Source organism: Monodon monoceros, unplaced genomic scaffold (genome assembly GCF_005190385.1).
Source record: "Monodon monoceros isolate NGI ecotype Baffin Bay Population unplaced genomic scaffold, NGI_Narwhal_1 Super_Scaffold_4, whole genome shotgun sequence".
Lineage (NCBI taxonomy): Eukaryota > Metazoa > Chordata > Mammalia > Artiodactyla > Monodontidae > Monodon > Monodon monoceros.
In genome coordinates this window covers 48,424,452-48,452,302 of record NW_021703781.1, presented here as the reverse complement: position 1 = coordinate 48,452,302, position 27,851 = coordinate 48,424,452, and the positions used below count along the sequence as shown (strand labels likewise).

Below are 27,851 nucleotides of genomic sequence, written 5' to 3'. Positions count from 1 at the left end.
TCTTGATTTGGGAAATGATTTGAGGCGTCCCAAGGAAAGCTCCCAAACTAAAAAAATCACTTGAATCTTTTGCAGTGTCTGAACTGCTTTTCAGTGCTTTTCTGAACTAATTTTTTTTCCAGTCTTTTCTGCAAGAGAGCCATTCTGTATGTTCCATTGGGAGCATACAGAATGAATTTTTTTTTTAAATTCCTTGTCTTAAAAGAAGACACACATGCGATCATGTTGATTTCCTTTGAATGTTACAGGCTGGGTAAATACTCTTGTTGGTGGGCAAAAGGAAGGAGCCCGAGGTTTTATGTTTTTTATCATTAATGTGGACTTGACTGAGGAAGGATTATGTAAGTATTGACCTTTTTGTTTTTGAATGAAAATTGATTTCTTATGATTTACTTTTATTAACTTATGCTGTGGACCTGTTTTTTGCTGTAAAGCTATAAACACTTTAATTCATACCATTTTATCCATTGTATTTTTCATGTGTAACTTCATTTCATGGATGATTTTCCCTCCTTAACAACTGATCATTATGTTGCACTTGTAAAATGTGTACTTGACTTATTTGCTCATTTACTACCCCTAAGCCCCTTTAGTCACATATACCAAATCCTGGAGGGCCATGTATGTGGGACCCTAAAACCAGTCTTAGGGAGGTGAGAACTCACTCCATCTCTAAGAGGGACCATCTTCTACTTACCTGACTTTACCTTAGGAATGAGCTCATTGCTTTGAAGGATTCGAGGACTGAATGGTTTTTAAGTGTGCCCCTTTTTTCCAGTACATGTTGAAGATATAATTTTGCACATGTTTCAATACATTCAGAAGTTACGAGCAGAAGGACCTCAAGAATGGGTTTTCCAAGAGTGCAAGGTACTTTTGTTTCACCAAAATTTTTCTTAAGGAAACTTTTCAAGAAACAAATATATGTGAATTAATTTAAATATAAGGAAAAGGAAAGAAATCAGACTGCTTTTCTATCCCTCAGAAGAAGCCAGCAGTTTCTTGAACTTTTATCTATCAGGGCTTACTCTATTCTCTGCCGGCCTGAAGTTGCATGAGCTGTGTCATTCTCAGATCTCGTGATAAAAATTTGTAGCATACTCTCAAAGAAACAGTGAATTGTTATATATATGATTGTGTTCTTAAAAGTGATTTTATTGTCTTATGTATGGAAAAGCCTGGCCTTTTTTTTTTTTGCATAAAACAGAAGGTATTTGTCTTTTAAATGTTTAAAGCCTTCTTTTAAGAGTTTTTAAAAATATCTGCTATATAATTAAGGACTATCAAGACTCTGAAATGTATTTTAGGATAAGAGATAACCTCTTTACATAGATAAAAGTTTAAAGGTATAATCTCTGCTTGTGAAACTTATGACAATAAGTTCTAATCAGGCTGCAGTTCTCTGAAAGGGTCAGCAAAATCATCATGTATGCAACTGTTGGATCTCACAAGCTTCCTCCACAGTTTTCCTAATTCTTTGACTAATAGTTTCAACAGAATCATATTCTGTGTTTGTTATTTTCATTCATGTTCTGTACATTCCTAAATCAAGCATAGCCATTTTTTCAGGAAGTGTGATAGTTAAATATGGAGTAGAAAGTCTATAGTGCAAACCAATCCCCCCCCAAAAAAAGTATTTCTAAATAATAGGTGACTTATGTCTAATTGATTTAATTTTTCGTTTAGGACTTGAATGCTGTTGCTTTTAGGTTTAAAGATAAAGAGAGGCCACGGGGTTATACCTCTAAGATTGCAGGAATATTGCATGTAAGTTTATTGTTATTTTACTCTATACATTGGCATGTAGATCTTGTATAAATAATACAGTGATCTTGTATAAATAATATTACTTTCATTACTACACAAATGATAAAAATTGAAGGTAGAGTCTAAAACTTCAGACTTCGTAGCAACCAGGTAAAATTTGATGTGAAGACATTCTTTAAGTCTTAATTTTCGTCATCCTAAACATCATCATCTGTAATATTTTCATTTCATAGGCATTTTGCTTGTTGGCTTTAAGTATTTTTCAATTCTACAGTGTGTCGGGTGCTACTTACGTGAAAGCTATAAATCATCCACTTTTCTCCATTTCCATTGCTACCACCCTCATATGAGCTACCAGCATTTCTTGCCTGGACTACCGTCATAGTCTCTTACCTGGGTTCCCTGCTTGCCTTCTTCTGCCCCACCATAGTTTATTTTTCCAGCCTCAGTGATCTTTGGAAAACCCAAATCAGATTGTTCCACTCCTCTGTGTCAAGTAAGTTTCCCATCAGAGTTGGAACAGTTCTAAGTTTTTACCTTGACCTACATGGCAGTCTGGTCCCAGCCTCTCTCTGACTGAATTCCACACCACTTCCATTCCACTCCAGCTACACTGGCTATGTGCCTAATCTTCAAGCATTAAGTTTACTCCTCCCTCTCAGGGCCCTGACATTTGCTGTTTTCTCTGCCTGGAACACTTCTGGTTTTTCCATGACTAGATTCTTCTTATCATTTGGGTCTCCTCTCAGATGTTTCTCCCTCAGAGAGACCTTCCCTGACCTCCCAATCATGACCCTGCCCCTTTTAAAACTTTCTTCATAGCACCTATCACTATAATGACAGTATTTGTTTGTTTGTTGTCTGCCTCCCTCCCAATTAGAATATAAGCTCCTTAGAGAGCAGGGACATCATCTGTCTTATCTACCATTGTATCCACAGCAGCACCTAGAACAGTGCCTGGCACAGAGTAGGTATTCATTATATACTTGTTGAATGAATGAATCAGTCTGTCAGTAAGTTGCTTGTACTAAAAAGCATCTTCTACATTATTTTTCTTTACTAACTGAAAATATAAGCCATTTTTCCTACACAACAACTCTCTAAATGCTTGTCTGATTTCATTCATAGAAATTTGAGTCGAAATTCTGTTTATTAAAATGTATGTACTTTATATTAAGAATCCTACAGGTGTCAGCATTTAATCATCAAATTTTCTTTATTAACAAGTACTCAGTTTTAGCTAGAGGTATTACTCACATTTTTCCCTGAAAAAATGTGATTTTGTTCTCTATAATGTAAGTGTGTTTAGGGGTTAACTGCAGAATCATCCCACAATATGAAATTGTTTAAAGTGTGGTAGGAAAGAGAAAAGATTCAGAAATTTTTCCAGTGGAGTAAAATTTAATTGAAGGGAAGAGGGGGGTGTAAAATAGAGGATTTAACATGTTAGAGATCTGTTTGCTTTAATAAGTTAGACTCTATTGTAGCCTTGCAAATTTTATTTCTTTCTTTTCCTTTTAAAAAGTACTATCCCTTAGAAGAAGTGCTCACAGCTGAATATTTACTGGAAGAATTTAGACCCGATTTAATAGAGATGGTTCTCGATAAACTCAGACCAGAAAATGTCAGGTGAGTTGCTCTACAGATTTTCCTGTTACATACTAAATTTTCAAAAATGATTGGAATCTGAAAATTTGAAATTGTGAATAAAGTGCTTTTAAAGTTTTTATCAAGCATGATTACAAAAGTAGAGAGAATAAGTATAATGAAACAGTACCAAACTTAAACAGTCAGTACACGGCTGGTCTTTTTTATCTTTACCTACACTTGTTCACTCATCCTCCCTCCACTCTATTTATTTAAATTAATTAACTAATTAATTAATTTTTGGCTGCATTGGGTCTTTGTTAGTGCACCTGAGCTTTCTCTAGTTGCGGTGAGCAGGGGCTACTCTTCGTTGTGGTGCGCGAGCTTCTCATTGCAATGGCTTCTTTTGTTGTGGAGCACGGGCTCTAGGTGCACGGGCTTCAGTAGTTGTGGCACGTGGGCTCAGTAGTTGTTGCTTGCAGGCTCTAGAGCACAGGCTCGGTAGTTGTGGCACACAGGCTTAGTTGCTCTGCGGCACGTGGGATCTTCCTGGACCAGGGATGGAACCCGTGTCCCCTGCGTTGGCAGGCGGATTCTTAACCACTGTGCCACCAGGGAAGACCCTTCCCTCCACTCTAGATTATTTTAAGTCAATATCTCGAACACATGAAGATTCTTTTTTTTTAACATAATCATAATTTCATTATGAATAAAATATAGTAATAGATCGTCTTAACCTGGCTTCATCCTTACTCAAATACTAGAAGTGTCAGCTCACTTATCTGGTTTAAAAAGCAAGTGAGGACACCCTCTTTTTTTTTAAGTAGAAGTAAGGATTACAATCTCAGAATGCTTCTGACTGACCCGTTGTTAACCAGGAGATCAAAAGTTGGAGGAGCTCTTACGGTAACAGAAGTATTCCTGTTGGAGGAGGGTCAGCCCTAAAGAGCTTATGAACTACATGATATTTCTGCCTTAGAATTTAATTTCATCTATATTTTCTGAATTCAAGAATAAAAGGAATACACTTGACTGGCACATACTTTGCATTTTTTCTTTTTCTCCTCTTTTGAGCACATATTTCCAAAATTCTCCTGGGAACTTAGTGATTGAGTAAATATGTTTTTTGGAATAGTCATTTTATGAATAAAATCAACAATATGGTAGAACTTTTTGAAGAAAAAATCCTCTGACAGAACTATTCTATCAAAGTCATTTTCCTAGTTACCATTGTTTGAACTTTTTCAGATGTATCCCAGCAACAAACAGTAGGAAAATTAAGTTAAAAGGAATATTATTGCTGTTTACACAAATCTGTATATGTGATAAAATGACATAGAACTATACACACACATTATACCAACACCAATTTTGTTTGTGCACATTGTACCAACACCAATTTATAATCTAATTTATAATACTTTTGATATTGTACTATATTATAATTATGTAAAATGTAACCATTGAGGGAAACTAGGTGAAGAGTACACAGGACCGCCCTGTACTATTTTTGCGACTTCCTAACTGTAGGAATTTATTATTATATCAAAACAAAACCTTTTTAAGTTAAAAAAATTATTTTACGATAGCAACAAAAACATAAAATATTTAGGAATGAATTTAACCAAAGATAAACAAGACCTCTACACAAAAAACTACAAAACAGTGCCCAGAGATATTAAAGACCTTGTTTGTAGATTAGGAGACTTGATTTTATTAAAATGTCCATTCTCTCCCATTTGATTCACAGACTTAGTGTAATCACAATCAAAATCCTAGTAGGCTTTTTTTTCTTTTAGAAATTGGTAAGCTAATTCCAAAATTCACAAGGATCTACAAAAGACCTAGATTACCCATAACACTCTTGCACAAAAAAACAAAAGTTGGAGGACTAAAACTGCCAAATTTGAAAGCTTACTATAAAGCTACAGTACTTAAGACATTGTAGTATTGGCATAAAGATAGGCAAAGAAATCATTAGTACAGAACAGAGCCTAGAAATAAGCCCACACATATATGATCAATTGATTTCTGTTTTATTGTGGTAAAAAAAACCCCACATAACATAATATTTATCATCTTAACCTTTTTTTGGCCATGCCATGCAGCATGTGGGATCTTACTTCCCAGACCAGGGATTGAATCTGTGCCCCCTGCAGTGTAAGCCCAGAGTCTTAACCACTGGACCACCAGGGAGGTCCCCATCTTAACTGTTTTTAAGTGTACAATTCAGTAGTGTTAAGTATATTTGTATTGTTGTGAAACGTCTCCAGAACTTTTTTATCTTGCAAAACTGAATCTATACCCATTAAACAACTCCTCCTCTTACCCTTCCCAACCCCACCATATCCTGTTCATAGCCGTTCTACTTTCTCTTTGTGTGAATTTGACTACTTAGATACCTAATATAGATGGACTCATGAAACATGTCTTTATTTCACTTAGCATAACATCCTTAAGGTTCATCTATCTTGTAGCATGTGACAGGATTTCCTTCCTTTTTAATGCTAAATAGTATTCCATAGTATGTATACACCACATTTTCTTTACCCATTAATCATTGGTCAGTTGATTTTTTTGACAAAAGCACCGACATAATTAAAATGGGAAAGGAAAATCTTTTCAACAAATGGTGCTCTTCCACATGCTGCATAGCCACATGGAAGAAAAGGTTAAATGTGACCTTTACCTCACAACATTCACAAAAATTAATTTGAGATAGATCACAGACCTCAGTATAAAGGGTAAAACTAGAAAACTTCTAGGAGAAAATACAGTTTGAAAATATCTTTAAAACCTTGAGATAAGCAAAGATTTTTTAGAACATAAAAAGCAGTAACCATTAAAGAAAAGACATTGATAAATTGGACTTCATCAAGATTAAGAACTTCTGTTCTTAAGGTGATTTATGCATTTGCTTAGATGATTAAAATACAAGGAAGAAGAATACTCAGAACACACGTTAAATCATTTTAGGTAAGTAAAACAGTTTACTTATTTCTATTTTCCTCAATGTACCTTATATATTCTGAAGAAAAAAAAAACACCTAAATTCTGTTGAATTTTATTATATACCTTCTAAAAACAAAACCTCCTATCAAAATGAGGAGAAAGAGCTTTAAACTTAATCATAAAACTCAGTAAACACTTTTTAAGGTTTCTTCACCTACTAGTCATGCTATCTTGGAGAGATCACTTTTTTCCTTCAACCAGTGTTTATTGAATAACTAATGTGAAACCTCAGAGTTCATTATTCTGCAAAGGGGACATGTGAAAAGTTATATAATGTCATGAACACTTACTCTCATTTAATTTCCTGGAAAATTGCCCACCTGAAAAATGTAGTAGTGCTTTATCTTTCTATGTGATGCAAAATGATTTAGCAAAGTTGAAAACTATTGTACAAATACGAGGTAATCCTATTTAAGATTATATCATATAACAAAGATGTGCTTTTTTTGGCAAGAAAAATCATGATTTAATTATATTCGTATAATTTTTGCAGCCCTAGATCCAGTTATTTGACCCTGCAACACTTTCTTTCTCTTTTTTTTTTGGCCTCACTGCACAGCTTGTGGGATCTTGGTTCCCTGACCGGGGGTAGAACCTGCACCCTCGGCAATGAAAGTGTGGAGTCTTACCCACTGGACTGCCGGGGAATTCCCAGACCCGGAAACATTTTATAGGAGTGAATTTGCCAGAGCATACATTTTACTTCTGTTAAATTGCCTGTTTCTAAATTCCATATCTTATACAGTTAGAATTGAGAACCTCTTTTTCTCTCTACCTTCACCTTTAACGAAAAAGCACTTTTTCTCTATAAGATTGATCTCTGTGGCTGTTATAATTGTAACTGCAGTCAGTGACATAGTGCAGAACAGCCTGGGATAATAATGCCAACTGCCAAGCCAGATTGGGGTTGCTGGAGGGTAAGATTATTTTCTTTAATACCCACTGAGACAAGTTTAGCATTGCAACCAGGTAGGAAAATTAATAGGAAAATCCTTCAGAATGAAAGGAACCTTAAAGGTCATTTAATCCAACCTCTGTCAAGTATATATCTCTTCTGCAATATCTCTAACAAGTAGTTACCAGCCTCAGCTTAAATTCCTTCAAGGATGGGGAACTCATTAAATACGAAGGTAGCCAGTTCCGTTTTTGCCAGTTCTAATTGTTAGAGAGTTCTTTTCAATGTTGAGACTTGATTTACCTTTTCAAAGATCTTTACCTGTTCCTATTTCATCATCGTCATCACCCACCTTCTTTGATCCTATCATTTGGTGCCCATTTTAAACCTACAAATACAGCCATAGAGTTTTTGCCACATGCCTTGCTCAGGTCATAAATAAATCCATTCGTTTGGGAGGAGTTATTCTTGGTAAATCCATGTAGGTCCCAGTGATAACTGTCTTCTTATCCAGATGTTTGACAGTCTGACAGTTGACTGTAGAATTTTGTCAGGAGGTCAGTGCCTAATCCACTGGTTTATGGTTTTTAGGCCACACTCCTTTTCCTTTCTGAAAATCAGAGCATTTGCCCATCTTCAGTCTTCTGCCTCTTCTCCTGTCATCCATTAATTATAAAAGGTGATAGGCAATGATCCTGCTGGGATTTGTTAGTTGCCTAAGCATCAGAAAATGTGGCTCATCTGTGTTGGAGATGTGAGTTCATTTGAGTCACCCGGCTGGCTCACTCACCGATCCTGAGCTTCAACTCCTTTTTTCTGTTGTTTGGTCCACCTTTGCACTTTAAAGATCCATGAAGTCCTGTATCTGCTAACATGGGATCAGCATATCACATTTTTTTAATTAATAAATTAATTTTTCGGCTGTGTTGGGTCTTCGTTGCTGCGCGAAGGCTTTCTCTAGTTGTGGCGAGCGGGGGCTACTCTTCGTTGCGGTGCGCAGGCTTCTCATTGCGGTGGCTTCTCTTGTTGCAGAGCACGGCGCTAAGCGCACGGGCTTCAGTAGTTGTGGCACGTGGGCTTAGTTGCTCTGAGGCATGTGGGAGCTTCCTGGACCTGAGATTAATCCCGTGTCCCCTGCACTGGCAGGCGGATTCTTTTTTTTTTTTTTGCGGTACGCTGGCCTCTCACTGTTGTGGCCTCTCCCGTTGCGGAGCACAGGCTCCGGACGCGCAGGCTCAGCGGCCATGGCTCACGGGCCTAGCCGCTCTGCGGCATGTGGGATCTTCCCGGACCGGGGCACGAACCCATGACCCCTGCATCGGCAGGTGGACTCTCAACCACTGCGCCACCAGGGAAGCCCAGCAGGCGGATTCTTAACCACTGCACCACCAGGGAAGTCCAGCATATCACATTTTGCTTTAGGTCATGTGTCTCATTGGATTATGAGTTCCTGCCAGGTAGGAACTATGTTTTGTTTTGTTTTGTGTTGTTTTTAACATCTTTATTGGAGTATAATTGCTTTACAATGGTGTGTTAGTTTCTGCTTTATAACAAAGTGAATCAGTTATACATATACATATGTTCCCATATCTCTTCCCTCTTGCGTCTCCTTCCCTCCCACCCCTCTAGGTGGTCACAAAGCACCAAGCTGATCTCCCTGTGCCATGCGGCTGCTTCCCACTAGCTATCTGTTTTACGTTTGGTAGTGTATATATGTCCATGCCACTCTCTCACTTTGTCACAGCTTACCCTTCCCCCTCCCCATATCCTCAAGTCCATTCTCTAGTAGGTCTGTGTCTTTATTCCCATCTTACCCCTAGGTTCTTCATGACCCTTTTTTTTTTCCTTAGATTCCATATATATGTGTTAGCATACGGTATTTGTTTTTCTCTTTCTGACTTACTTCACTATGTATGACAGACTCTAGGTCCATCCACCTCACTACAAATAACTCAATTTCGTTTCTTTTTATGGCTGAGTAATGTTCCATTGTATATATGTGCCACATCTTCTTTATCCATTCATCCGATGTTGGACACTTAGGTTGCTTCCATGTCCTGGCTATTGTAAATAGAGCTGCAATGAACATTTTGGTACACGACTCTTTTTGAATTATGGTTTTCTCAGGGTATATGCCCAGTAGTGGGATTGCTGGGTCGTATGGTAGTTCTATTTGTAGATTTTTAAGGAACCTCCATACTGTTTTCCATAGTGGCTGTATCAATTTACATTCCCACCAGCAGTGCAAGAGTGTTCCCTTTTCTCCACACCCTCTCCAGCATTTATTGTTTCTAGATTTTTTGATGATGGCCATTCTGGCCGGTGTGAGATGATATCTCATTGTAGTTTTGATTTGCATTTCTCTAATGATTAATGATGTTGAGCATTCTTTCATGTGTTTGTTGGCAATCTATATATCTTCTTTGGAGAAATGTCTATTTAGGTCTTCTGCCCATTTTTGGATTGGCTTGTTTGTTTTTCTGTTATTGAGCTGCATGTGCTGCTTGTAAATTTTGGAGATTAATCCTTTGTCAGTTGCTTCATTTGCAAATATTTTCTACCATTCTGAGGGTTGTCTTTTGGTCTTGTTTATGGTTTCCTTTGCTGTGCAAAAGCTTTGAAGTTTCATTAGGTCCCATTTGTTTATTTTTGTTTTTATTTCCATTTCTCTAGGAGGTGGGTCAAAAAAGATCTTGCTGTGTTTTATGTCAAAGAGTGTTCTTCCTATGTTTTCCTCTAAGAGTTTTATAGTGTCCGGTGTTACATTTAAGTCTCGAATCCATTTGGAGTTTATTTTTGTGTATGGTGTTAGGGAGTGTTCTAACTTCATTCTTTTACATGTAGCTGTCCAGTTTTCCAGCACCACTTATTGAAGAGACTGTCTTTTCTCCATTGTATACCCTTGCCTCCTTTGTCGTAGATTAGTTGACCAAAGGTGCGTGGGTTTATCTCTGGGCTTTCTATCCTGTTCCATTGATCTATATTTCTGTTTTTGTGCCAGTACCATACTGTCTTGGTTACTGTAGCTTTGTGGTATACTCTGAAGTCAGGAAGCCTGATTCCTCCAGCTCCACTTTTCGTTCTCAAGATTGCTTTGGCTATTCAGGGTCTTTTGTGTTTCCATACAAATTGTGAAATTTTTTGTTCTAGTTCTGTGAAAAATGCCAGTGGTAGTTTGATAGGGATTGCATTGAATCTGTAGATTGCTTTGGGTAGTAGAGTCATTTTCACAATGTTGATTCTTCCAATCCAAGAACATGGTATATCTCTCCATCTATTTGTATCATCTTTAATTTCTTTCATCAGTGTCTTATAATTTTCTACATACAGGTCTTTTGTCTCCTTAGGTAGGTTTATTCCTAGATATTTATTCTTTTTGTTGCAGTGGTAAATGGGAGTGTTTTCTTAATTTCATTTTCATATTTTTCATCATTAGTGTATAGGAATGCCAGAGATTTCTGTGCATTAATTTTGTATCCTGCTACTTTACCAAATTCATTGATTAGCTCTAGTAGTTTTCTGGTAGCATCTTTAGGATTCTCTATGTATAGTATCATGTCATCTGCAAACAGTGACAGCTTTACTTCTTTTCCGATTTGGATTCCTTTTATTCCTTTTTCTTCTCTTATTGCTGTGGCTAAAACTTCCAAAACTATGTTGAATAAGAGTGGTGAGAGTGGGCAACCTTGTCTTGTTCCTGATCTTAGTGGAAATGGTTTCAGTTTTTCACCATTGAGGACAGTGTTGGCTGTGGGTTTGTCATATATGGCCTTTATTATGTTGAGGAAAGTTCCCTCTGTGCCTACTTCCTGCAGGGTTTTTATCATAAATGGGTGTTGAATTTTGTCAAAAGCTTTCTCTGCATCTACTGAGATGATCATATGGTTTTTCTCCTTCAATTTGTTAATATGGTGTATCACATTGATTGATTTGCATATATTGAAGAATCCTTGCATTCCTGGAATAAACCCCACTTGATCATGGTGTATGATCCTTTTAATGTACTGTTGGATTCTGTTTGCTAGTATTTTGTTGAGGATTTTTGCATCTATGTTCATCAGTGATATTGGCCTGTAGTTTTCTTTCTTTGTGACATCTTTGTCTGGTTTTGGTATCAGGGTGATGGTGGCCTCGTAGAATGAGTTGGGGAGTGTTCCTCCCTCTGCTATATTTTGGAAGAGTTTGAGAAGGATAGGTGTTAGCTCTTCTCTAAATGTTTGATAGAATTCTCCTGTGAAGCCATCTGGTCCTGGGCTTTGGTTTGTTGGAAGATTTTTAATCACAGTCTCAATTTCAGTGCTTGTGATTGGTCTGTTCATATTTTCTATTTCTTCCTGGTTCAGTCTTGGCAGGTTGTGCATTTCTAAGAATTTGTCCATTTCTTCCAGGTTGTCCATTTTATTGGCATAGAGTTACTCGTAGTAATCTCTCGTGATCTTTTGTATTTCTGCCGTGTCAGTTGTTATTTCTCCTTTCTCATTTCTAATTCTATTGATTTGAGTCTTCTCCCTTTTTTTCTTGATGAGTCTGGCTAATGGTTTATCAATTTTGTTTATCTTCTCAAAGAACCAGCTTTTAGTTTTATTGATCCTTGCTATCGTTTCCTTCATTTCTTTTTCATTTACTTCTAATCTGATCTTTATGATTTCTTTCCTTCTGCTAACTCTGGGGTTTTTTTGTTCTTTTTTCTCTAATTGCTTTAGGTGCAAGGTTAGGTTGTTTATTTGAGATGTTTCCTGTTTCTTAAGGTAGGATTGTATTGCTGTAAACTTCCCTCTTAGAACTGCTTTTGCTGCATCCCATAAGTTTTGGGTCATTGTGTCTCCATTGTCTTTTTTTTCTAGGTATTTTTTGATTTCCTCTTTGATTTCTTCAGTGATCACTTCGTTATTAAGTAGTGTATTGTTTAGCCTCCATGTGTTTGTATTTTTTACAGGTCTTTTCCTGTAATTGATATCTAGTCTCATAGCGTTGTGGTTGGAAAAGATACTTGATACGATTTCAGTTTTCTTAAATTTACCAAGGCTTGATTTGTGACCCAAGATATGACCTATCCTGGAGAATGTTCCAGGAGCACTTGAGAAGAATGTGTATTCTGTTGTTTTTGGATGGAATGTCCTATAAATATCAATTAAGTCCATCTTGTTTAATGTATCATTTAAAGCTTGTGTTTCCTTATTTATTTTCATTTTGGATGATCTGTCCATTGGTGAAAGTGGGGTGTTAAAGTCCCCTATTATGAATGTGTTACTGTCGATTTCCCCTTTTATGGCTGTTAGTATTTGCCTTATGTATTGAGGTGCTCCTATGTTGGGTGCATAAATATTTACAATTGTTATATCTTCTTGGATCAATCCCTTGATCATTATGTAGTGTCCTTCTTTGTCTCTTCTAATAGTCTTTATTTTAAAGTCTATTTTGTCTGATATGAGAATTGCTACTCCAGCTTTCTTCTGATTTCCATTTGCATGGAATATCTTTTTCCATCCCCTCACTTTCAGTCTGTATGTGTCCCTAGGTCTGAAGTGGGTCTCTTGTAGACAGCATATATATGGGTCTTGTTTTTGTATCCATTCAGCCAGTCTCTGTCTTTTGGTGGGAGCATTTAATCCATCTACATTTAAGGTAATTATCGATATGTATGTTTCTATTCCCATTTTCTTAATTGTTTTGGGCTTGTTATTGTAGGCCTTTTCCTTCTTTTGTGTTTCTTGCCTAGAGGAGTTCCTTTAGCATTTGTTGTAAAGCTGGTTTGGTGGTGCTGAACTCTCAGCTTTTGCTTGTCTGTAAAGGTTTTAATTTCTCCATCAAATCTGAATGAGATCCTTGCTGGGTAGAGTAATATTGGTTGTAGGTTTTTCTCCTTCATCACTTTAAATATGTCCTGTCAGTCCCTTCTGGCTTGCAGTTTCTGCTGAAAGATAAGTTGTTAACCTTATGGGGATTCCTTTGTGTGTTATTTTTCCCTTGCTGCTTTCAATATGTTTTCTTTGTATTTAATTTTTGACAGTTTGATTAATATGTGTCTTGGTGTGTTTCTCCTTGGATTTATCCTGTATGGGACTCTCTGTGCTTCCTGGACTTGATTAACTATTTCCTTTCCCATATTAGGGAAGTTTTCAACTATAATCTCTTCAAATATTTTCTCAGTCCCTTTCTTTTTCTCTTCTTCTTCTGGGACCCCTATAATTCGAATGTTGGTGCAGTTAATGTTGTCCCAGAGGTCTCTGAGACTGTCCTCCGTTCTTTTCATTCTTTTTTCTTTATTCTGCTCTGCAGTAGTTATTTCCACTATTTTATCTTCCAGGTCACTTATCCGTTCTTCTGCCTCAGTTATTCTGCTGTTGATCCCTTCAAGAGTATTTTTAATTTCATTTATTGTGTTGTTCATCGTTGCTTGTTTCATCTTTAGTTCTTCTAGGTCCTTGTTAAATGTTTCTTGCATTTTCTCTATTCTATTTCCAAGATTTTGGATCATCTTTACTGTCATTATTCTGAATTCTTTTTCAGGTAGACTGCCTATTTCTTCTTCATTTGTTAGGTTTGGTGGGTTTTTATCTTGCTCCTTCATCTGCTGTGTTTTTCTGTCTTCTCATTTTGCTTATCTTACTGTGTTTGGGGTCTCCTTTTTGCAGGCTGCAGGTTCGTAGTTCCTGTTGTTTTAGATGTCTGTCCCCAGTGGCTAAAGTTGGTTTAGTGGGTTGTGTGGGCTTCCTGGTGGAGGGGACTAGTGCCTGTGTTCTGGTGGATGAGGCTAGATCTTGTCTTTCTGGTGGGCAGGTCCACGTCTGGTGGTGTGTTTTGGGGTGTCTGTGGCCTTATTATGATTTTAGGCAGCCTCTCTGCTAATGGGTGGGGTTGTGTTCCTGTCTTGCTAGTTGTTTGGCATAGGGTGTCCAGCACTGTAGCTTGCTGGTCGTTGAGTGAAGCTTGGTGTTGGTGTTGAGATGGAGATCTCTGGGAGATTTTTGCCGTTTGATATTACGTGGAGCTGGGAGGTCTCTTGTGGACCAGTGTCCTGAAGTTGGCTCTCCCACCTCAGAGGCACAGCACTGGCTCCTGGCTGCAGCACCAAGAGCCTTTCATCCACACGGCTCAGAATAAAAGGGAGAAAAAGAAGAAAGAAAAAGAAAGAAAGGAAGGAAGGAAGGAAGGAAGAGGATAAAATAAAATAAAGTAAAATAAAATAATTAAAATAAAAAATAATTATTAAGAAAGTTTTTTTTTTTTTTTTTGCGGTATGCGGGCCTCTCACTGTTGTGGCCTCTCCCGTTGTGGAGCACAGGCTCCGGACTCGCAGGCTCAGCGGCCACGGCCCACGGGCTCAGCCGCTCCGCGGCATGTGGGATCTTCCCAGACCGGGGCACGAACCCGTGTGCTCTGCATCGGCAGGCGGACTCTCAACCACTGTGCCACCAGGGAAAAGCAGAAAACAATTTTTTAAAGTAAAAAACAAACAACAAAAAAAACGGACGGACAGAACCCTAGGACAAATGGTGAAAGCAAAGCTATACAGACAAAATGTCACACAGAAGCATACGCATACATACTCACAAAAAGAGGAAAAAGGGAAGAAATAATATATCTTGCTCTCAAAGTCCACCCCCTCAATTTGGGATGATTCGTTGTCTATTCAGGCATTCCACCGATGCAGGGTACATCAAGTTGATTGTGGAGATTTAATCCGCTGCTCCTGAGGCTGCTGGGAGAAATTTCCCTTTCTCTTCTTTGTTCGCACAGCTCCCGTCTGTTCTTCGCTCAGACAGGACGGGGTTAAAGGAGCCGCTGATTCGGGGGTCTGGCTCACTCAGGCCAGGGGAGGGAGGGGTACGAATGCGGGGCAAGCCTGCGGCGGCAGAGACCGGCGAGATGTTGCACCAGCCTGAGGCGCGTCGTGCATTCTCCCGGGGAAGTTGTCCTTGGATCATGGGACCCTGGCAGTGGCGGGCTGCACCGGCTCCCGGCAGGGAAGGTGTGGATAGTGACCTGTGCTCGCACACAGGCTTCTTGGTGGCGGCAGCAGCAGCCTTAGCGTCCCATGCCCGTCTCTGGGGTCCGCGCTGATAGCCGCGGCTCGCGCCCGTCTCTGGAGCTCCTTTAAGCAGCGCTCTTAATTCCCTTTCCTCCCACACCAGGAAACAAAGAGGGAAGAAAAAGTCTCTTGCCTCTTCGGCAGGTCCAGACGTTTCCCCGGACTCCCTCCCGGCTAGCCATGGTGCACTAACTCCCTGCAGGCTGTGTTCACGCCGACCCTAGCCCCCTCCCTGCCATCCAACCAAAGCCCGAGCCTCAGCTCCCAGCTCCCGCCTGCCCCGGCGGGCGAGCAGACAAGCCTCTCGGGCTGGTGAGTGCCGGTCGGCACCGATCCTCTGTGCGGCAATCTCCCCGCTTTGCCCTCCGCACCCTGTTGCTGTGCTCTCCTCCGCGGCTCCGAAGCTTTCCCTCTCCGCCACCCGCAGTCTCCGCCTGCGAAGGGGCTTCTAGTGGAGGTAGGGCTTTCCTCCTTCACAGCTCCTTCCCAGAGGTGCAGGTCCCATCCCTATTCTTTTGTCTCTGTTTATTCTTTTTTCTTTTGCCCTACCCAGGTACGTGGGGAATTTCTTGCCTTTTGGGAGGTCTCAGGTCTTCTGCCAGCGTTCAGTGGGTGTTCTGTAGGAGTTGTTCCACGTGTAGATGTATTTCTGATGTATCTGTGGGGAGGAAGGTGATCTTCGCGTCTTACTCTTCCGCCATCTTCCCCCTCTTGAGTCAGGAACTATGTTTTAAAACATCTTGCCCAGAATTCAAGCTGATTGAATTCTCTAAACTTTTAGCCTAACCTTTCTTGATTCCTTCTTACTTTAAGAAACCGTTTTTTAAAAAAATTTTTGAGCACATTTCATGAACTTCAATTTCTTAGCACTTTAGCCTTCCTGTCACTGTTTTTTAAGTTTGACTTAGAATCTGTCATCAGTAGATTTTTTTTGTGCTTTCTTTCTTCCTCTGTTGTGTATCTTTTAAAAATATGATTTGATATCATGATATTGTGGAAATCTACTAGTAGAAGGGACAGAGTTCATCTAGTTTGAATCCCTATTTAAAAAGTAATGAAACCAAAGCCCAGAGACTTGCTTAATTTAGATCTTAACTGTGATTTTGGCAAGATCTCAAAGAAAGTGAGTCACGGTATCGACCAGAATCCAAGTTTCTCATGGCCAGATCTGCGCACTTTCTACTAATTCTTTTTTAATTTATCATGGTTACCTGTGAAGCCTCTTCTCATTCTTGGCTGTCTTCCCTCTTTTCTCTCTCACGGATTATTTGCAAAGGTCTCATGAGAATTCATTCCTGGGGAACCATATTGCCTTTTAATGTCTGTAGTCAGGATTATTTCTGAATGGATTCCATCAGCAGCAACAGCTATTCATTCCCACTGAACACTTCTAAATGGCTGACTGCAAGTCAACAGTCAGCATTCGTTCTAGCCCACTGTTTCCTTTTCTTCCTGTTGTAAGCTTCAGTATGAAAATAAGAGGCCATTTCCTCTCACATTTCTAAGGACCATGTCAGTAGCCAATTCTTTGTGGATGGAATTGAAGAGTGGCATTCCCCCCTCACCCCTCAACACACACACATATTTAAGAAAAAAACTCATGGAGACTATTTTTTAGTATAATTAGATTTCCAGCAGGTAGTCTAAGATGCTGCAGTGTCTGTGCCAGTTTTTCTCAATTGTCTGCAGTTAAATATACTGCAGCTGTCTGTGGTGTACCTCAATTATTGTGACTCTTTTCTCCTTATTCAGGTGCTGTCGCGGTTCCACACTCTGGTTCATAGATTTCTGTATACATTTGACCGGTGTCTACTCTGTCTCTTCTGTTATTTGCCCTTCGTAATTTATTTGAAAGTACATACTCTTCCATTGTATTTCAGTTTTGAATTCCTCGATGGTATGCTAACTCTTGGTCTGCAAAGGTATCTCTTTTTGTTAGGCCAGTATTTGGTATTTCCCTAGTTTGAGGAGCTACACTTATCTGCCTCACATTTACTTCCTTATGGTAACATGTCAACTGTTACCCCATACACTTTACTTTGGTATCTAACTATCTAGATCCCTTAGGATCGTAACTAATAAATCTCCCTTCTCCTCCTTTTTTAACCTGAGCATCACTGGACAGCCTCCAGGGTCTACTTCCTTCTGTGTCATATAGTCATCCTCCAGAGCATTTGATAGCTTTTCCCAAGTTTTTTCACTTTCTCTCTCAGAACTGAGTTTAAAGTTTTCCTGTTCCAGAGGGCAAGTCCACTGCCAAATGAATGCTCCAGTCTTCACAAGTTGTAATCAATCCCTTGTTCATTATTCTGATTCATGGGCTGTCATTCAGGGAAACCAGAGCCATCTATGTAATAAACTTCCAAAATCAAGCATCTCATGGAAGAGAAGATGGAATACCACCTCTCTAGCACGGAATTTTACTTCCTAACGTGTTTTTCAGAGGTCTCCCTGAGAATCATTCCATTCATTCTTTGAAAAATCAACAGGAATAGAAGCAATTTCTATGACTGACCCTTAGCTGGCTCTGTCATGTATTGAATGAATGCCCTTAAGAAACATCACATACCCTTCATGTGGCCATGTGCGTTCTGTATACACTACACATACCCCTCATACAGGATTTTCAAATAGCCAACATGTATCACTTCTTCTAGATACAGTAACAGAACTCTTTCTTCTGTTAAACCCTATGATTCTTCTGTATGCTTCTGTCGAACATATTCTTATTTAGCATGTTTTCTAGAACTGATAGTGGTCAGTGGCAGTTAGGCCAGATCAGGAACACCTTAAACTGGAAGATTAGTCAGTCATTCTAACAGATAGGTGAGTCAGATTGCTTATGATATCTACCCTGAAGCAAGTGAGAAAGCCAAGTCTAGCTAGTCAGGTAGGGTATTTTATCTAGAATGAATAAGGAATAGATGGTGGTTCAGACAGTCAGGCATTGAAATTGGGGAGGTCCAACGATGGGCAGGTGTTTGGAACACAGAGATCAGGATCCTGAAAATTAATGGGTGTTCAGTAGAGGGGAGTTTTGACTGCAAGCAGTGGGCTTTCAGCTGTGAGACTGACATTCAGAGGCTAGAAACTAACCTCTGGGAGGACAAGTGAGAATAAGCGGGAACAGACATGAACCTAGTTATTTGAATTGGGACATAAAGAAGAAGTGAAACCAATAACAGGACTGACTGCATGGCAAGCCTTCCAAGCTATTGGCCTAGTCCTCTATCTGCAAGATTCAAAGTAGGATTGGTCCCAGCCTGGGGTTGAGCCTGCTAGTCAGAGTGAAATGATTCCAACTTTGATAGTTAAAAGGCGGCAGAGGCAGAACTGTCCATGATGATCCGCACAGGGACAGAAGCTCCACTGGTATAGAGCTTCTTTCGCTCCTCTACTTGTAATCTTTTGACATTATTTTACCTCTATCTTCCCTCCCTGAACTTTTTTTCCTTCTGACTTCTCTTCTGTGCTTTCTACTACCCCAGCGGAGAAAGATAGAGATGTTTTCTTGGTCATGTCCCTGTCTCCCCTAGCATCAGGAAGGCCAGTGTACATGTAGTACATACGGTTGATGGTGGTGTCTGGCAGGAAAAAAAAATAACAGTGTACAAACTTAGCAAGTTATAATGAAAGTGTGTTTTTAATTTTTTTTGGATCTCTGAATGAGCCAACAAATTTTCTTATCCATTCTTGTAACCCTGGGGCCTGAGCTGTTCCTGGGAGGGAGTACTTTGTTGTGCTTTTTTAAGGACTATTTTTCAACTGACCTGGTTCCACTTTTTTCCCTAGCTACTCTTCTTTTAAGGTTTTAGTCAAAAGCATTCATAACAAGAATCTTTCTTGCAAGCAGCTTTTCATACCAAAAATGATGGGCTATAACCAAAGGATAACAGAGACTATGATCAAAGACTTCTATACATACATTGCTGTTTCAGCTAGGCCTCATAGGACTTACTGGGTTGTAGAGGCCCAATACATTCTTGGATATTATTTATATTTTCGTGAGTCAGATTCTATAAATTTATGTATACAACATGAGTTTATAGATTTTTTTTCCATCTATCTCTAGGGTTGCAATAGTTTCCAAATCTTTTGAAGGAAAAACTGATTGCACAGAAGAGTGGTACGGAACCCAGTACAAGCAAGAAGCTATACCACATGAAGTCATTAAGGTAGGGTTAACCCATCTGTGAATAAGCTGATGTGTGAGGGACACACAAGAATATGAGCTCCCTAGATCAACCAATTCACAGCCCAAAGTGTGGAGAGTGATGGCCCAGCACTGTCTGTACCATCCCAAGAGGAGTGAACAGGGAGGTGGAGAGCTGGAGCTTGGGTTTTGCATGAAGAAATGATACTGTAGCCACCTTCTCGTCTGCCTGTCAGACCAGCAGGGCTGTAAAGCAGACTCCAAGTCTCATGCGGTCAAAGATCAATGAAGTCCAAAGTACACAGGGTTGCAAAGGCACCAAGACAGGCAGGAAGAGATGGAAATAGAGAACCTGAAAGACAGATGCAAGGGCTGAGAGCTCACGATCTTGCTGTGAACACAGGTGGGGAGCAATTTCTGGGATTCATAACATCTTCACTTTAGGAGGGGCTATATTTTATGCCTCATATTGTATCTTTGCTCTTTTTGTCAACATAGGGTCATTATGATTTGTTTCAAAACAAATCATATAGATAGTACGTTACCCCATTCATCAGGAGTCAGGATTTTGTTTGTGAGTCTTATCTGCTGGTCCAGTACTTTTTCTTTTTTGGTTCTCATTGGCTGTGTAGCTTTGAGACTGTGTCCTTTATTCATGGGGCGACACCAGAAAACCTTGCTCTGACTAAATTCTAGTTAAACTTGGGTAATGGATATTTCTTAAATGTACCAGGGTAATGACGATACAGAAAAAAGTAGTTTAAGAAAGAAAAATTATTACTGGTACTTTTCTGACATATTCACAGCACATAAGGAGATGACTGAAGCCCTTTAGTGTGTGAAAATGTCCATCTTACTAAACTGTGAGGAAAGCTGATCTCCCATGAATTAGTGCTGGGGGTGAACTAACCCTCAAACAAGAGAAAACCCCTGTTCACCAAATTCTGACCATGACAAACCTGCCCCAAATGGGAATTTAAACAAATTGATCTGGAAGCTCAGCAGTGAAATTACTTGCTAAGTGTTTACCAGTCCCTACGATTCAGCCATACTGGGGACTTAAGTTGCTACATATAAATAATATGGCCAACATCCCCACCATCCCAGTGCCAAAAGACACAAATGCAGGGACCAAAATAGAACTACAGGAGCTGCAAGGCTGTGCCACATCAGCTGGAGACCAAATTACTAAACCCAGAATGATTGGCAGTTGGTTGCTTTTTTAAAAAAATAATGAAAAGTCTTATAAATCAGAGTTCATCAATCGTGGTCTGATCTGCCTCACTTAGCTTTTGGAAGTAGCCCATGGAACAGATCCAACCTGCAGGTTGTGTCGATCCTGTCCCACAATCCAGATTTAAATCTCAACTTTGTCCTTAACCTTATGCTTGAAATATTGGTCCACTTGAAAATGCATGTGGTCGTCTGGGAGAGAAGTAGACCAGGCCTTTAGAAGTGCTGAAGTCAGAGAAGCCCCCTTTAACCTAGTTTTCAAGCCATACATTCAAGTAATATAGTGTAGCTGAAAGTTTAACTCTTTTAAATGACCTGTTGTCTAGCAGTTGTGGGTATTTATCTCTGTGCAGATTATTCTCCATTCTTTAAAGAGCTGGAGCAAACATGATCTTCATATGGACCAGTTAGCCTCAGTTCCACAGTCTCAGATTGTTCCTTCACCTCAGCTGGTCATTTTAGACATGTGTAAAGAGGAAAGATAGATGAGTGTAAAACCTTGATTAGTTCCAGAGACTCCAGTTCAAGTTTCATGAAAAGTCATTGATAGATCTTGGGAGTAGCCTTTTTATATATGATGGAAGAGGATGCTGTGTGACATTTATTCTCTTATTATTTGCCTAGATATTAAGCAATGTGACTGTTTTAAACTCTTAAATCAGATTCTAATCGCTTTTATGTGTGTGTGTTTTCACTATTCATCCAGAAATGGCAAAATGCTGATCTGAATGGGAAATTTAAACTTCCAACGAAGAATGAATTTATTCCTACAAATTTTGAGATTTTATCATTAGAAAAAGAAGCAACACCATACCCTTCTCTTATTAAGGTAATACGTTAGAATCATTGATATTAAATTTAGGGGACAGACCTATTACATAGAAGGGACTAGAGAGATGTTTTCTTGCATTTGATACTATGTTGATTTGTGGGGCTCACACCCTATAGATAACAGAAAAGTTGCAGAGAGAATAACTACAAGAAATATTAAAAGGCTAGACATTTTAAAACAAACAAAACTACTATACAGCATAGAATCTAGGGAATTGTTTTCTTTGCAGACAATAAAATAGTAAGTCTGGAATGTAACTACAAGTCTATTGAAAGCGGGCTTTTTTCCACGTTCACTGAAGGCCCAATAAGGAAGTAGATTTATGCTGCATCATGAAAGTTAGAGATAAGAAAGAATCTCTAAAGCCTGGAAGAGAGCATATCCAGGGGAAGCCGTTGGATTTCCTGCCCTTAAAAACAATTCTTTCTCATTTTGACAGAGCGCTATATGAAGTTAATGGAGTTATAAGCCAGTGGGAAGAACGATTGAGGAGGGTGTTTTCTTTTTCAGAATGTTCTTTTCATGTCATTATTTCACACCTTGGGTAGATTGTGTAGAAAAATGGATCAAATTATTACAGCACATCCTCTTTTCTAAACTTTAAAACTAACTCTTTCTAAACTTACCACCATAGACAAACATCTTTCTTTCCCTTTTCTTCAAATGACCTAACATTCAGATTGACTCAATGAGATGAGAATTAGTGTTTAGGACTATGAAATTTAATTTATCTCAAGTAACTAGATTATTAATGAGACAATCATTTTTCTTTAAAAATGACATTTTAATGAGTTAGGTTATTAGGTTAATTAATGAGTTAATTTAATGAGTTAGGTTATTCAAAGAGAAAGCTTATTTACTTCTCCTATTTTTATTTTTTGTTTTAAATAGGCCATCTTAGCATAAACTAAGGAGAACATTAAACCATTTATCTCGTCAGAGTTTCAAGGTAGTTTCAAGTGAACTTTAAGACTTTTTTTTTTTTAATTTATTTGGCTGTGTCAGGTCTTAGTTTTGGTACGCAGGATCTTCTTCACAGTTTGTGGGATCTTTTGTTGCGGTGTGTGGGCTCTTTATTGCAGCACGTGGGCTTCTCTCTAGTTGTGGCATGTGGTCTCCAGAGAGCGTGGACTCTGTAGTTGTGGCACATGGGCTCTCTAGTTGTGACGTGCAGGCTCAGTAGTTGTGGCACACAGGCTTAGTTGCCCCGCAGCATGTGGGGTCCTAGTTCCCCAACCAGGGATCAAACCTGCATCCCCTGCATTGGAAGGCGAATTCTTAACCACTGGACCACCAGGGAAGTCCCTAAGACTTTTTAAAATATAGTATGAATGAGTGAGTGGAGAGGCAAAGGAGTAGCTTATTTGTTCATCCTTGGCTGTGTTAGTTATCTGTTGTGGTGTAACAAATTACTCTAAAATTCAGCAGTTTAAAACCACAAACACTTATTTTATCTCATGCAGTTTCCAAGGGACAGGAATGTGGAAGTAGCTTAGTTGGGTAGTTCTGGCTCAGGGTCTCTCAGGTTATGGTCAAGTTGTGAGCTGGGACTTTGGTCATCTGAAGGCTCAACTAGGGCTGGAGGATTCTATTCCAAGTTCATTTGTGTGGCTTTGGGCAGGCCTTAGTTCTTCGGTACATGGGCCTCTCCATAGAGTTGCGTGACATGGCAGCTGGCTTACCCCAAAGTGAGTGATCCAAGAGGGAAAATGAGTGATCAAGGTGGAAGCTACAGTGTCTTTTATAATCTAATCTCAGAAGTGTCGTATCATCACATCTGCCATAATCTGTTGGTCAGACAGAGACCAACCCTGGTCCAGTGCAGGAGAGAGAACCACACAAGGGTGTGAATTCCAGCAGGCAGGGATCCATGTGGCCCACTTTGGTGGCTGGCTGCCACACACACACCCCCGCCCCCAAGGACTCCTGCATCTGTGTCCCTGCATCCAGAAAGACAGGGACAGGACAGTTGGTATTGGCTTCACCTGTCTGTCTCTTCCTCCACTGTGTCCCCATCTCTTTGACCCAGGGTGCTGATAAGAGGGTGATTTCTCTCTACTACTGGAATCACCAGTCATCTCTCCAGCTTCCCACCAGCTGACCCCCTGAGTATGCTTCAAGGCCATGGGACAGCAGTCTCTCCAGAACAAAGCTCAGCTATTGCCTCTGTCCTCCTCCTCTTTTTTTTTTTTTTGTCCTCCTCCTCTTGAAGAGTGATTTGATTGAAGATTTTTGCCGAATGTGCCTGTATTTCCCTAAACATACTGTTTCTCCATCACAGGATACAGCTATGAGCAAACTCTGGTTCAAACAAGATGATAAGTTTTTCTTGCCCAAGGCCTGTCTCAACTTTGAATTTTTCAGGTACGTAAAATGAATCTAGCTACAAAGCTTCCTATGAAAATCAACAATTACATTTCTGAAAGTTTTCTTTGCTTCCTTAAGGACCTATGTCTGGAAATAAAAGGAATTAGAGTTTTTTAGCCTAGACAAAGGAAAGCTGCTCCTTCTTGTTAAGGGAAGGCTGTAGACTCACCAGAAGTTTCACTGAAGAAAGATTAAATAATTTGGGGTGGGTTTTTTTTTGTTGTGGTTTTGGTTTTATATTCCTGGAACTTGCCCAGAAGAAGAGGTAGTAGTTACTAAATGATCTTGAATCTCTTCCAGCCCTTTAATTGTCTGGAGCCCTCAGATATTGCTTTCTGTATTCCTGGCTTGGTAGAAGATGTTTAATAAAATTTATGAATAACGCTACTATTGCAATGATTTCTCAGTATAAATCTTTAGTTTATCTCTATCTCCTTTTATATGTGTAATAATGTTATCACTCAATTCAAATTTTACTTTGTGAGTTTGCACTCTATAATTTTATATTTCTAAAATTCAGTGGTTTGTGTTTATAAAATAAATCTATCATTTTTTAATAATGTTCAGTATAATGATCAACTTTTTCATTAATTTTTATTTGATTTGCTTGGCATGAAATTAAAGCTGGATGTGTTTTAAATGTTTTAGAAAAGAGAAAAAGAATCTCTTAAGTAGGAAGTTAACAGTTCACGAACAAGTATGTTGAGACTGTAGGGATGTAAACATTGTTTATTTATAGCATGAGATTCATAGATTATCTAGAGCTGTGCTGAGATTGTTGGTGTTGTTTTTGTTTGTTTGTTTACATCAAACATGGGCTTTCTGATTATGGCTTGCTGTTGGTAGAGAGCATTACAAAGCTGGTTTTATTTTTTGATAGTTCAGAGTGATATTTTTAACCCTCTAAGCATCTTGTCACACTTTCCCATTTGGCTTCTATGATCTGGCTTCAGAATACCTTTTGAGAGACCATTTGATATGTTTGCGTTCTCTAAACTGCCTAGCATAGTTCTCAGAATTTAAAATGTCTGCTTCCCACCAATCCCTCTCCATGTTCTGGTCTCTCTAGAGGTAAACACTATTAGGTTTCTTGTACGTTCTTAAATAAATTTTCTGTTTGTGTTTATCCTTTTAATCTTTTCAGAAATAGGATAATATCATGCATATGTACAGTTTTTAAAACTCTGTGATCCATGTTTAAGCATATAATATCTGATTACAAAATAATATGTTTTAAGTTAACAAGTGAACCAGGATTTAAGAATTCCACTTGAATCAGGGTCTCTTTTCAAAGTTAGTTTAGGACCCTCTCCAGTTCACCAGCATAGCTGCTGTGGATGCAGCATTTTAGGACACTTCTTGGAGTTGCGTTCTGAGCTTGATCCACATGACTTTGAACTCCCAGATTTGTTTTTTTCTAGCTTTTCACTTCCACCTAAGGGTGCCTGTGGGGATGAACCCTTTCAAGGACTCTCTTTTGTTTTGATGCTTTTGTGAGCTGTGCTAGTAAGTTTCTGAACTGCTTCCTTCTATTTGACTAAAGAAGGAAGTCTGTCATCATGTATAATACTTAAAAAATTAAATGACAGAGTGTTATTTAGATTTGCCAGGTGGAGAATGTATAGCTTTAGAATTTTCTCTTTGATTTCAATTCTCTGTAGCTAAGCATTTTACCCCTATTTTTACTTAATTATCAGTTTTTGATAAAATTTCTGGCTCTGATGTCAGTGCATTGGTTATATTTACTGTGCTATAGATAGAGTGAAATTTTTAATTTGCTGCCAAACAAACCAAGCCACGAGGCTACCTCAGGTCCTTTGTACTGGTTGTTTCCTCAGCCTGGAAAGTTCTCCACCCAGATATCCCCAGGGCTTGCTCCTTTGCTTCCTTCAGGTCTGGACCCAGATGTCACCTTTCAGAGTGGCCTTGATTAATAATTAATAATAATTTTAATTATAACAATTTAATTTATTAATAATTGTATGTAAATTAGCAATCTTCCTGTCCCACTACCCATCACTCCTGTTCCTCTGACCCTGCACACTATCACCACCTGATGTATCATATTTAAATTTATTATTTGTCTCTTCCAACTAGGCTCTAAACTCTGTGAAGTCAGGGACTCTGCCTGATTTGTTCCTTCTTTATTCCCAGTACCTAGAGAAGTGCCTAGCACTATAGTGAGAATGTAGTACATATTTGTTGAATGAAGGAATCTTTTACTTGCTTCCCATAAAGGTAAGCAGTGTCACATAGTCAAATGAATAGGTCATTTGACTTAAATCTGAATCCTAACTCTGCTGCTACTAGCCCAGGTGACATGAGGAAAGTGATGCTTCTTATTTGGGAAACGAAGATTTAAGTTAGGTCATCTCTGTGGTCCTATTTAGCTCTTGCGCTCTGTAATTATTTCCTCTCTTTTGTTGCTCTTTCTCACTTAAAAATTTTCCTGTTTTAATATTTTTTCCTAGTTCTGGCTGTAGTTGTATGATGGATATTATCAATTACTTTACTGACAGTGTTCCAGTCTCTTGGTTTGGGAGGAAACTCAAGAGATAAGCTAACATTTTCACAGGTCTTAATTTTTCTCTTTCAAGTCTCAGTTTTTCCCTTTTAAGTTTATATAATCATAGCACACAAACTTCTCAATCTCATCCTCCTGTCCACCAAGGGTATGGCTTGCTTAGAGGGAGAAAGAGGACACACACATGCTGTTATCAGCTCTGTCAGCCATGCCTTCTCCTATTAGCCTAAATGTAGGCATGCGTTTTGGCCTGTTCCTCCTCACCTACGCAGCATTTCTAACTTGTCAGTTCTACCACGCCATCTGGGGTAAGCAATTCCTTCTCCCTCTTCACCACTACCAGCACACATAGCATATTTCAAGCTTCTTTTTTAAACATCTTGTTTTTTTTTCCTCATGAGAATTCATGTGTATTCAAAGTGTATCTTCAGGAAGTTATTTTAACCCCTGTTCAGTTCCTTGATCCATCTCGAAAGGCCATATCACATTGGGAAGTAATAAATCAGCTATTTTACTGTCAACATTTTCTTCCAGCCCATTTGCTTATGTGGACCCCTTGCACTGTAACATGGCCTATTTGTACCTTGAGCTCCTCAAAGACTCACTCAACGAGTATGCATATGCAGCAGAGCTAGCAGGCTTGAGCTATGACCTCCAAAATACCATCTATGGGATGTATGTAAGTACCCACGTCTTAGAGCCTTCCACTCATCAACATTTTTTATATTGATTTGCTGGAAGCACTTTTGATTGAGGGTGTGAGTTTAATTTCTTTTTTTTGTGACTAATCATATTTTCGCATCACTTAATTTTTAAGTTAGCTCTTACTGTTAAGTATTCAGCAATATACCATTCATATTATGCGAATTTTCCTTGATTTCTTTTTTTTTAAACATCTTTCATCAGACTGTCATATTTTTCTCCTCAAAACAAAATTGGACCCTGATTTAGGTTTAGATCTCTCCCATTCTGTATCTGAAGTCTTGGTCTTTGACAACAGAGAATGAAATCTTCCTGCCATTGTAGAACAAAAGGTTGGCCTATACTATTTCCCTAGAAATTCAGATCATGAGGCTGCATATTCATACTCTTCGGTCATGTTTCTTCATTACCATGCCACTGCTTGAGGTATCAAAGCATTTCTTTTGTTTTTCTTTTTGTTAGTCGCTACATTTATGCTGATCCTCTCCATTGCAACATGACATACCTGTTTATCAGGTTATTGAAGGATGATTTAAAAGAGTATACATATGCAGCACGCCTCTCAGGTTTGAGCTATGGCATTGCATCAGGAATGAATGCAATACTTGTAAGTAAAATGAAAACGAAAGAAAAGGCGTCACACCGTTTAAGCATTATGTTGAGCTTGGGAAAACTATTAACTTCTGCATTTTAAAGCAAGAAGATTGATGGTTTTTTCCTTGCACCTTTTTAATGATTGAAGAACTC

At 39.0% G+C, this 27,851-nt stretch overlaps 1 protein-coding gene across 4 annotated transcripts in view; it reads left to right on the top strand.

Annotated features, from left to right (window-relative positions):
* IDE (insulin degrading enzyme) overlaps positions 1-27,851 on the top strand; it is a 111,800-nt gene that overhangs the window by 61,383 nt on the left and 22,566 nt on the right. For 3 of the 4 annotated variants that reach the window (XM_029245480.1, XM_029245482.1, XM_029245481.1), the window contains 8 exons: positions 249-341; positions 779-870; positions 1,687-1,767; positions 3,293-3,396; positions 19,366-19,468; positions 21,386-21,508; positions 23,793-23,875; positions 26,937-27,081. In XM_029245480.1, coding sequence (XP_029101313.1) covers positions 249-341; positions 779-870; positions 1,687-1,767; positions 3,293-3,396; positions 19,366-19,468; positions 21,386-21,508; positions 23,793-23,875; positions 26,937-27,081 — 824 coding nt within the window. Of the gene's footprint in view, positions 1-248; positions 342-778; positions 871-1,686; positions 1,768-3,292; positions 3,397-19,365; positions 19,469-21,385; positions 21,509-23,792; positions 23,876-26,936; positions 27,082-27,566; positions 27,712-27,851 lie in introns of all 4 variants that reach the window. The other variant, XM_029245483.1, reaches the window with a different exon arrangement.